Raw genomic sequence first — 12,915 nt, forward strand, 5'->3', positions numbered from 1 at the left:
TATATACGCAGCAGCGGGTTTTGATCAGTCTTTTTCATCTTCTTTTTGATCCCAAACCCTAGGTCCGACTTCTCTCTCTCCATACTCACCTTCTCTCTTAGATTTGATCCACTTAGGGTGTGTTTCTACCATAGATCCTTCATTAAAAAGATAGACTGAGTCGAGGGCTTCCATTTAATCTGAACATTTGGCGATTTGGAGCACTTTGGTTTTTGGGTATTCATCTCTGTCTTCTCCATTTGGGTTGTTCTCTTCGAGGTAGGGATTTCCTACTCCATTTTATAAGTTTTGATCTAAGTTTTGGTATTTTGATATGTTGGGGATACTTTGGTAATTTTGGGAAAAACCCTAGTTGTATTATTAAATTAATTTGTATAATTAATTCATGGAATTGGGAAAAGATGGTTAAATTCATGGAATTGGGGAAATTCATTGATTAAATGGCGTAATTGGTTAATTTGAATCATTTGTCTATTGAATTGTTGACATAGTTATTTTCGGTTTAGAAATAACTGTTTTGGGCTATCGGTGGAGGATAGTCGTGATTGTTGTAGACATTGCATGTGGATTAGGAATAACTGAAACTAATCACATTGGTTAAGTCATTAATTTTGATTATTGCATTGATACAGAAAATACGTGTATTGATTGAGCATTGCATTTGCATATATTGTTTTGTGTGGGAGGAGATAGGGGATGTACTCCACGGTTTAGGGGAAGATAGGGGATGGACCTCTAAACCGGATTTTGTTTGGGAGGAGATAGGGGATGGACTCCATTAGCATCACTTTTAAGTGTGCTTATTTATATAGAAGTGTTTTTATTGATACAGCACTAAAATGTGTATCAAACTAGAAGTATGAAGTGTTTTGATTTGAGCTTGAGTCTCATTTGTTTGTTGATATTGGAGGAATGTGAATCTGATATACATAATTCATTGTGGTAAGTTTGGCCAGGTTCTGAGCCATGTTGATAAAGTTGGAAAGTAAAACGTGTCTTAGACAATAGTGTCATGAGACTGTAAAACGGAGTAATTGATTATCTTGGTTAACCATCTGTTGAATGCTATTGCTTTATTCATTGCTTATATGTGGTTTAGTATATTTCTACTGGGCTGTGGCTCACCCTAGATGGGAACATCATTTTCAGGTTCAGGTGATAAGTTACCTCGAAGGATTTAGCTTGGAAGGGACTTGGATTTTGAAGACTATCTTTAGTTAATTGTCTTTATTTATTAGTACATGTAAACATCCAAACCTAGGGCTTTTCTTGTATTGAGTTAGAACTCATCTTTTTGTATCCAAGTGTTGGCTTGGAAAGATGTAAGCCTGTAGGGCATTTTATTCGATGTTACATGTAAAGCTTTTATTTAGTAATACTCTGATGAATGAATTAATAAATTGTTTTCTTTAAATAATGCATGTCAATGATATATATATATATAATGGGTTGATTTTGAGGGCGTGACAAATTTTCTCCAAAATTTTTTCCCCCAACTTTTCTTCGTTTTTTTCTCTACTCTATTTTCTTTCTCTTGATTTGTCCTAGTTGTGTCTTTGCTCTCTTTATTTCTTACTCAGACTTCTTTATTTCGCTCAAATTATCGAACAACCATTGTTGATAGTTCTTCCTCACTAGATTCTTCCTCTCTCTACTCCTGTGTCTCTGCAATAGATCCTTGAACTCGTCACTACTCTCTTTGTCTATTTCAACACTATTCATTCTAGTGATATTTCTCTATCTAGTAAATGCATCTATCTTGAAACTCTAGCTCTTTCACATTAATGTGTCATACATACACAAACCTTTGGCCGTAGTTATGATTTGAAAAGTTTTGTTATCATCAATTTGTACATGTGTTATAGAACTGCTGAAAAATGAATATTACATATTTTGTTGTATTGTTCTACTATCTTAGTCCTCTTCATTCCTCAAGCATCTCTCTCATTCTTTACTGTCATTGTAAATATCTCTGATGTTCCTTATCGGAAACGACAGCACCTTTGACGTCATTTTCACAAGTAATAAGTCCGTTCAGTCTCTCTTTCTCATATTCTCTTTCCTCTTACTCTACTAGCTAATCTTCTCTAACTCTCATTTTCTATTCCATGACTTTAAGTTGTTGATTAAATTATTTAATGATTGTCATCACATTTTGTTTTCTCTGTATTATGAGAGATCCCGATTGGTAATTCTAAGATTTTTAGTGATTTGTTTAGTCATTTTATGATAATTGTTATGAAACTTTGTTGCTTGATTACAATATTTGTAGTTTATAAAAAAAATGAATATTTTTGCTACATCAATTAGTTGTTTTGTTACACATTTTGTGATTGATATTATGAAATTTTTTGGGTTGGTTATGACATTTGTGATTTGTAAAAATTTTGATTATTTTTATTATGGCAATTAGTGGTGCAGTTATGCATTTTGTAGTTGATGTTATTAAATTTTGTGAGTTGGTTATGACATTTGTGGTTTTTAAAATTTTTAGATGTTTTTGTTACACCAATTAATGGATAGCTACATAATTTTTGGTTAATGTTATGAAATTTTGGGTATTAGTTATGACATTTGTGATTTTTTATAATTTTAAACAATTTTGTTTTAATTAGTAATGGCGTTATGTATTTTGTGTTTTATATTACAAAACTTTGTGACTTGATTATGATATTTGTGGTTTCTAAAATTTTAAATATTTTTATTACTCCAATTAATGGTGTGATTATACATTTTGTAGTTGATGAGTAAAATAGTCTCTTTTTTTTTTAATTCATTTTACTTAATAAAAATAGATGAAGGATTTATATGAAAAATAAATAATAAAAAAATTAGTATAAATTGACAAAATTATAAATTAATAGTTTATTTCATTATAAGACTCTATTCATAAATGTTTTAATTTTTTTTTATAATGATTATTACATAATTTCGGCCCCGTTTTCTCCAAAAATTTGGAACTAACATCCAAATTTTATCAAAATCAAAATTCCCTTATTAATTGTTTTTGATAAATCCCTAGACTCTTTCTTTAGCCCAAATGAGAGAGAGAGAGAGAGAGAGAGAGAGAGAGAGAGTAATTTCTAGACTTGGGGTGTGCCGCAAGCTCATGGGCCAAATTTACGCCCCTATATGTGAGTAATGGTTATGAGATATGTGATTAGTAGTTATGATATATGTGATGTTGGTAATGAGGCAAATGGTGTTGCTTATGAGATATGGCTATGACATAAGTGGGTAAAGGTTATGAGATATATGATTAGTGATTATTAGATATGTGATTTTGGTTATGAGTAGAGTGATATAGTTATAAGTCAAAGGGTGTTTAATTATAAGATATGTGATTAGTGGTTATGAGATATGTAATATTGGTTATGAGCAAAGTGGTGTGGTTATGAGATATGCGATTAGTAGTTATAATATATGTGATGTTGATTACGAGATATGTGGGTAATGGTTATGAGATATTCGATTAGTGATTATAAGATATGTGATTTTGGTTATGAGCAAGTGGTATCAAAGGGTGTTTGGTTGTGTTAGTGGTTATGAGATATGAGATATTGGTTATGATCAAAGTGGTGTGGTTATGAGCAAAATGGTTGGTAATTATGAGATATATGACTAGTGGTTATGAGATATGTGATGTTGGTTATTACTCAAAAGGGTTGGTTATAAGATGTGGTTATGATTCATGTGGGTAATAATTATGAGATGTGTGATCAATGGTTATGAGATGTGATATTGGTTATGAATAAAGTGGTGTGGTTATGAACAAAATGGTGTTAATTATGAGATATGTGACTGGGGGTTGTGAGATATGTGATATTGGTTATGAAAAAAAAGGCGTTGGTTATGAGATATGTGACTAGCAGTTATGAGATATGTAATGTTGGTTATGAGATGTGTGACTAGTGGTTATGAGATATATGATGTTGGGACCCCTAGACTCGTCTGATTTCCTTTGCCCTCTTTTTGGTAACCAGTTACACCGGTTGCCAATTCAAAACTAAATTATTAAACTAATTTAGTTATGTGGTAGAGTTAATGTGATAATGGTTATGATCTATATGATATTAGTTATAATATAAAATCACATATCATCATAACTAATGTACCATAGCATCACCCGTCACGGATGAAGAGTACATTTGTGAGATTTGTGAGGAATAAATAAATCCAAAATTATGGTTCTATCATTGTGACATTTGTGATCAATCTCTTCATACACTATGCATCCGTTCTATTGATTGGGATTAAAAAATGAAGTATGGGGTGACCATTAAATTAGTTGACTATCACCCACACCTTCTTACGTCTGTCCAAAGACCCAAGGAGGTTAGCGTTACTGAATCACCATGTGGCCGATGTTTACTAAGCAATCCGTTTGTATACTACTATGAAAGTGCACCTTGCAATTTTTGGACGCACTTTTACTATGTAGAAAGAATTGTAGGAATTGAAACTTGATGAAGATGTACTTGGATCTTTTCAATCCAAATTGTGATAGTTTTGCGGTTCATTGATTGGTTTTTTTTGTTTTTGTTTTTGTTTTTTTTAGAAGTCCTATTTTTGGTAAAAAATTGGCGGACCACAGCAGAGCTTTTTATATGGCTTTGCCCAGGGCCGGCCCTAAGTTAAGGCCAGTGAGGCCTGCACCTAGGGTCTTTAAATTTTGGCTCAAAATAAGGTCTCAAATTTTAAAAATCCTTTATAACATAAAATTTTAAAAAAGGTCCACTTATTGTTAGAGACCCTCCAATACAAAAAAGGCCCACTAAAAAAAGGTCTAAACACAAACATGTTATAGGCCAACATTAAAAACAAATAAAAAAAGTTAGCCAAATTGAAAAATAAAAAATAAAAAATTTTCAAATCAAGTAGGTCATCTGCAGCCTACTTCACTTTTTTCTTTCTTATTATAATATTTCTGTACCACACTCAGTATCTGTTCTCTATTATATGTATAGATCAAACTCTTTCTTCACTTAAGAGTAGGTTTGAACAATTTCAAATATATGAGGAAATTTTTGAATTTTTGTTTGATTTGAAGAAGTTAAGTTCTACCGATGATGAATGTTTGAACACTTATTGCGCTAGTCTTGAAGATTTTTTGAAACATGGTGAGTTTTTGGATGTTGATGGGAGAGATCTGTTTTAAAGGTTGAAAGTCTCGAAAGAAATTTTACTAGAAGAAACCAAAAGGCTAATTGAAGTGGTAAATTATTTGAAGGTAATGAATGGCTGCTTCCCAAATGCATGGATTGCTTATAGAATTTTGTTGACCATACTAGTTACTGTTGCCTCGGGAGAAAGAAGCTTTTCGAAGTTGAAATTAATTAAATATTACCTTCAATCAACCATGTCTCAAGAAAGATTGAATGGATTAGCTCTATTATCCATTGAAAAGGATATAGTGGATAAATTAGATTATACAAGCTTAATTAGTAATTTTGTAGCTAAAAATGCTAGAAGCGTAATGTTTAAGTGATACTTTATTGTAGTTGGTTCAATTTTTATTTGGTATTGTAGCTTTACATTTTTTCCTTATTACCATTTTGAATTCTTGTAATGATTTCTTCCTATCTTAAACCATATAAGTAAATTTTTGTATTGTTACTCGCAAATAATAACTTGCGCATTTTTGCTATTTATTATACTACTCAAAATTTTTGTTTGATAAATATGTATAAGGGCCCCTCTTAAACCTCCGCCTAGGGCCCTATAGAATTTAGGGCCGACCATGAGCCTGTTGCTCCCAGGACCGGGCCTGGAATTCATGTGAATGCTCTGGATAGATTTAGAGTTTAGACATTCCAAATAAAATATTTTTGATCTGCAAAAGAAAATTATATTGATGAGAAAGAAAGTGAATACACGATTAAAAGAAAAAAAAAAAAACGGCCATGGGTATTTTGAGGTCCCTATTTTTGGTCCAAAATTGGGGGTCCTAGGCAGCACTGCATCTCTCTCATGCTCCCATGGCCAGGCCTAGAATTTATGTGAATGCTCTCGTAAATTTATACCCAATCCTTTTCTTTTCTAGAAGAAAGCACTAGGGTTTAGTCAAAAAGTTCAACAACTATGGTTTGATTAGTTTGGTTTGATTTTCTTAATTCTAATTTTTTTAATATAATAAAAGTTAAATCGTGAGTTTAAGCGAGTCTAGATCTGCTATCAAAAAAGATTTTTAAGACAACTTATTCTTCAACAAACTGTTTTTTGGATAGTTCAAGTCAATTAAATTGATTATTTCTATAATCATTTTTTTATTATAGCAGACATTGTTGATAACAGTCCTGCCCTTGGGCTCCATTTCACTGCCCCCTTCTTTTATATGTAGATGGGAAATTCTTATTCTATGTTGTTTTAGGTCATATTTGTTTTAGCTTACAAGACTTTGGTATTAAATTGATAATTTGGAAAAAAATCATAATTCAATGTTAGACTAAGAAAATTAGGGTTTAGAATAATAGTTTATCACGACATTATGTGAGTGTTTGTTTGTTTTTTTAAGTTTCTTTTTGTTGGCATACGACATTATGTGAGTAACAATTTTAACCCAAGAAGAGGAGGCCAAACCTAGGCTGAGGGGGCAGGCCGAGCCAGGCTAGATAGTCAAACTCGGCGACAATATCAATTGACACGTCACTATCATCATACGATTTTATTTATTTATTTATTTATTTATTTATTTTGAACGCAACCATACGATTTTCCAAACAAATAAAAACCTCAAAATTTTATTCCGATGTACCGCAAAAAAAAAAAAAAAAAAAAAAAAAAAAAAAAAAAAAACCCTCAAAAACGACAAAATAAGGCTTGGGAAATTGGTAGTAGACTATTTTAATTTTTGACTATTTGAAAAGATAGGTTGAATTTTTTGTAATTGAATGTGATGTTTATAAAAAAAACAAAGACGAATTGATTATGAATTTAATATGATATTTTATTTTATTAACTATTTTAATCTATTTTATCGTTTTATGATTTTTATGACTTTTAGCCAAAACAATCCCCCAAACCCAACTTGCCAAACACCGCCTAAATGATACAACCATGATGAGTATTTTGCTTTGAAAAAAAAAAAAAATCAAATACAAAAAAATTATTCTAAGAACTCTTTGAAAAATTAAAATTATAAAGAAAATAATTTACAAATAGAATTTTAATAATAAGGGTCCAATGGAAGGGTTTTAGCTAAATTTCCCCAATATACTCAAATACACAAATACACAAAAAAAAAAGTCTCAAATACAAAAAAAATATATATATATATATTTTAAGAACTCTTTGAAAGATTAAAATAATAAAGAAAATAATTTACAAACAGAATTTTAATACATAAAATTTATACTGAATGACACAATACAACCATGATGAGTATTTTTCTTTGAAATAAAAGAGTCAGGCAAGACCACATTATTTTGTATAATTTTTTTTTTTTTTTTTGATATGAAAATTATGTTTACACAGCATTAGTCAAAACCATAATTGTCTGAACATTGTATGCCATGAAAGTCCAAAGAAATCTGTAAATCTATGAACACAACCATAAATCAATTGTTGTCAGGAAGATAGAGAGGCAAGAGGCAGAGAGAGGATGGAGCTTGAACACTTCAGCCATGACCATCAGCTAATCCTCAAAACAGAGCACATGTATGATGATGATGGTGTTGTGAAAATTTCTTGCTACGCGTGTGAGCAACTAATAATCTTCGGTCAATCCTACTACGGTTGCAATCGTTGTTGGTTTTTCCTGCACAAATCATGTACAGAACTACCCAAGAAAATTACACATCCTTCTCATCTTGAACACCCCCTTACTCTCTTTTTAAACCCAGCTTATAATTACTCAAGAAGCATTTGTGATGTCTGTAGAGTTACCTGCAACAGATTCATTTACCGTTGTTCCCCATGCGACTTCGATGTTGACTTGAAGTGTGCTTCCGTGGTGTATAGTATTCAACAGAGGATTGAGCACAAAAGTCATACACAACACCAGTTGATCTCTCTTCAAAAGCCAGCCATGTTCTTTTGTGATGCTTGCGGTACAAAACATGAAGGCACCTCCTATCTTTGCACCACCTGTGGGTTCTGGGTCAACCAGAATTGTGCTGATTCATTGCCTAGCACCATTAAACACAATAATAACCCTCACCCTCACCCTCTCACCCTCATCTATTCTATTCCATTTGAATATTACAAAACTTGGCCGATCTGTGCAATCTGTAACAAGCGAGTGTACAGAAGAAATTGGGTTTATTATTGTTCCGACTCTGAATGTTCCGACTCTGAATCCAAATATTTTGTCCATGTAAATTGTGCAACGTCAGAGACAGAACGTTACATGTTGACCCTTTTTCCTTGCCTCTCATTTTCTTTCATAATCCTCTTAAATGGTTCTTCTTTTTTTATTTTATTTTTTATAATTATGTTTCATCCTTGATTATGTGGTTTCAGAGAATGCAAATCAGAGTTTAATCTTGTTGATTCGCAGATAACAGCACCAAATACCAAACTATCCAGGTTGACCTTCTTTTTCCCCTGGAACTTTTCTTTTTATTGTCTCATCAGTTCTTTCCTTATTATTTGATTACATTCAATTATTTTGGATAAATTACACTCACCTCCCATGAGGTTTCTGACAATTACAGGAACATCTCCTATAGTTTTAACAATTACAGAAACCATCCTTATTTTTTAACCTATTGTTAAGATTCCTCCACCATTAATCTTCTGTTAATTTATTTAACAGAATATGATGACGTCATGCTGATGTCATTTACTATGAGTAAAACATTTTAAGATTGCCCTTATATATATTCAAATAGTACATTTCACTCACCTCCCTTGAGGTTTTACAAAAAATTAATAAAGACTCATACATTATTTTAATAATATTAAACAAAATTATTAAATTATGTACAATATTTTAAAAAATTCTAAATTGTCAAGACAAGCATATATATAGTAGAATAACCAAACATTACCTTATCTTAAAAAAATAAAAATAAAAATACAAGAGCTAATAAATTGATCACCATTAAACCTTATACTAGATTAAATACAATCATTTATTTGAAAATTATGAAGCAAAGTATAAAAGATGTTTTATTTTTTAAAAAGACCACCAATTTTATAATAATTATTTTGAGAAATTAGAGTTTGAATAAAAAATTTAATACATATATATATATATAGGTATTTGATTTTTTTTTCGTATGAAAAATATATATTTGGAGAAATTATTCCTCTCTTTCCATTTTCTTTATTTTATTTTTTTCATTTTTCTTTCGATTTATTTTCTCATTCATTTTTTCATAGTATCACTGCAGCAAATAGCAACACCATATAATTTATTATTATAATTATTATTATTATTATTTGTTCTCTTCTCTATGTTTTTTTCTCAATTTTTTTTCATTATTTTTTTTTTCTCTTTCATCAATGTTAGCTAACAGCACCTAATACCATAGCAGCTTACGAAATATAATTTTTTCTTTTGTTTTGTAAACATATTTGTGTATTAATTTTTTAAAAGAAAAATAAACATAATAACATTTCATATTTATAATAAAAAATTGATTTATAAAAATTACCAAATGTTGCCTCATAAATATATATATATATATATATATAAATTATCATTTTATCTTTTCACAATCTTATATTATTCTGAAATTTTAATTATCATTAAAAAAAAGTAACTACTTCTCACCTTAATAATAAAATTTTTAAAAATAAATATAAAAGTGAAACAATATCTAATCACGTAACAATAAATTAAAATTAGATGATAGGAATTGAAAGATAAATAAATTATTTGAGAATAATAAACCACTTAAATTTGTCATTTCTTACATCTAATTAAAATAGAATTTTACTTGAAGAAATAAATTATTTGAAAATAATAAAATTCTCAAATAATTCGTTATTTATTACATCTAAAATCTATATCTCCATCTTTGGTTCTTTCATTTAAATTATTTTTATTAAATTAAATCTCAAAATTAATTCAAATAAGAAACATGGATATTCTTTCTTAATTTCATTAATGGTTGATTTTATTTTTTTTAAATTTTTTTTAAGTTATAAAAGTTCAAAACTGTTATTTTTAAAGTTATAAAAAAAAATACAAAGTCCAGGAAATACAAAAAAAAAAAAAAAAAAATTGTAAGAAGTAAAATGATAATTTAATCAATCATGATTTAGAGCTCCACTGACGTGACAGGAAGCAAAAATTAAAAAGGATACATGCATTACATCATCAGTGGGCCTCACACACTGCCATCTCATTAGAGCTATGATTCGAGCTCTCTAATTAGAGCTCTAGAACATTTTCCTAATTTAATATAGGGACATTTACACATAAGTCTTAATTTATGAACTTATACTCCATGGAGTCTTAACTAAGATTTTTTAGACCTTTAAGTCCCATTAAAATTTTAGTAGTTGGAATTACCCTTCAAACAATGATTATTCATCATTTATAATTATCTATAGAGGAACATGATAATTTGATATTTATTTTGATTTTCAAAATTTTAAAATATCAACTTTTAAATTGAAAAAATTAAAAAAGAAATTATGTGCCAAAATAAATTATGGTTTTTTTTGAAAAAATTGAATTATTTTTTTGTGCAAAACTGAAAATTTTGCCTATAAAGGAGCATGATGATAGAACATTGATGTGCAAAACTCAAAAAAAAAATGATAATGTTCTCAGTTTTAAAATTGGAGAAACACTGTAATATTCTTGATTTTATTGGATAGCTGAATCAAATCAAGCCAATAAGTAGAAGGGAAAAAACGTTTAATCTATTGCTCTCTTTTTTTTTCATCAGTTAGTGAAAAAATTATCTATACAAAATTGATAATGTTCTTTAGTTTTAAATTTTAAAAAAAAAAAAATTTACTAAATAGGACTTATTGGTTCAAAATTTTTTAAATAAAACCTAAACAATCATAATATTTGTAAATAGGACTTTTAAGTAATTAACTATTTAATATATATGTAAATTACAATTAAACGGTATTAAGTGTAAAGGGTATTATTATGGTCATTTGCACAACCAAGTTAACACCGTTTGGCTTAAATTAACAGGAGGGAAGAATTTTGATAATGTCAAAAAAGTAAGAGAAATTTCTGTAATTATTGAAATTACAGGGGAGTCCCTGTAATTGTCAAAAACCTCTGGGGAGGTGAGTGTAATTTACCCTATTATTTTTCATTTTGTGGTTTCAGGGAGTGCAAAGCAGATACTAAAGCTGAAATCTTTGACCCTAATTTGATCAATTTGCCAGTGCCCAATGAATTTGTTGATCTGATGACCCAATTTATCAAGGGCATTAGACTACAAGGGAAGTATGAAGGGGCGACAAAGATCCAACATGTTAGTCATGGCCACCCTTTAAACTTTTTCGACAAACAACTTGACAGTGAGTCGTGCTCTACTGGGAGGAAATTGTCCCTCTTGAATGAGGTGATGAAGAATGATGAAAAATGCAATGGGTGTGCACAAACCATTTCTGCTCCATTTTTTTATTGTGCTGAATGTAACTTCTTTCTCCATGAGTGGTGTGCAGAGTTACCCATTGAACTGCGACACCCTTGTCACCCAGAGCATCCACTTCTCTTGACCCCAAATTTCTATCTAGATGAATGTATATGCTGCAGATCAGATAGCAAAACGTTTATTTTCGGCTGTACTACCTGCGACTTCTTCATCGATTGTAAGTGTGCATCCCTACCACGCATTATCAGACACAAAGCACACAAGCACACCCTCGCTATAAGGCGAACATGGTCTGCTAGATGCGGTGGCTGCAATGATGTTTATCATCGATTTGCATTTGTATGTGACCCTTGCAATCTGAATATTTGTGTTGGGTGTGCTCTTTTGCCGGGTACGGTTAGTCACAGGTACGATAAACACCCATTCACCCTGACCTATTCCCCTCCTCCTCTCAAAGACCCGATCGTGGATGAGGAGTACTATTGTGAGATTTGTGAGGGGGAAATAAATCCAAAATTATGGTTCTATCATTGTGTCATTTGTGATCAATCTCTTCATACACTCTGCAGCCGTCCTATTGATTGGAATCCAAATGTCAAGTATGGGGTGACCATTAAATTCCATCACCATCATCACCCACACCTTCTCAGATGTGCCGAAATCCCCGAGAAGAATAGTGCTATCCAATCACCATGCAGCCAATGTGGCAAATGTTTCCGAAACGATTCGCATATGTACTACGAATGTCCACTTTGTTCTTTTTTCCTCTACCGTTGTTCCTTCTCGAAAAAATAAAATTTGTAGAAACTGAAATTTGATGAAAATCTGTTTGGAGATTTTCAAATCCGAATTGTAATAGTTTTGTGGTTCATTGGCTGGGTTATTTTCTTAATTTTAATTTTAATTTTAATTTTTGGTTGTTGATGATCCAATTATCAAGAGAGGAATGAAATAATGTCCGGTTACAAAATGAAGTGAATTTAGTTCAAATTCAATAATGTAATTTTTAGAGTTGATTGAGATTGCAAAATCACACACTCAAGTCATCACAGTAAGGATAAATTTAGTCTTAGTAAACTATTAAAAGTTAATCAATAAATATATTTTTTTTGTGACTGTTTTCTACATATATCGTTAAAATTAACAATTAGTGACTTTTTTGTCACGATGTTTATAAATTATTACTAAAATTTAAAATTACTAACATTTTTTGTAACAAATTTTTTAAACTGTCGTTGAAATTTGAAAATTAATGACATTTTTTGTGACGATTTTTTTAAATTGTCACTAAAACTTGTAATTAAGTGAGGTTTTTGTGACAAATCTCTCAAACTATAGTTGAAAATTAATAATTATTGACATTTTTAATAATGATTAATGAAAAATATCGTTAATAATT

General features: G+C 30.4%; 1 protein-coding gene across 1 annotated transcript in view; it reads left to right on the plus strand.

The window, feature by feature from the left end:
• Nucleotides 1–12,311, plus strand: part of LOC114278915 (uncharacterized) — a 28,439-nt gene extending 16,128 nt beyond the window's left edge. The window contains exon 9 of the mRNA XM_028221071.2: nt 11,168–12,311. Within this exon, the coding sequence (XP_028076872.2) occupies nt 11,168–12,311 (1,144 nt within the window). The remainder of the gene's footprint in view (nt 1–11,167) is intronic.
• Nucleotides 12,312–12,915: the final 604 nt, after the last annotated feature.

Source organism: Camellia sinensis, chromosome 3 (genome assembly GCF_055761805.1).
Source record: "Camellia sinensis isolate YWXY chromosome 3, ASM5576180v1, whole genome shotgun sequence".
Taxonomy (NCBI): Eukaryota; Viridiplantae; Streptophyta; class Magnoliopsida; order Ericales; family Theaceae; genus Camellia; species Camellia sinensis.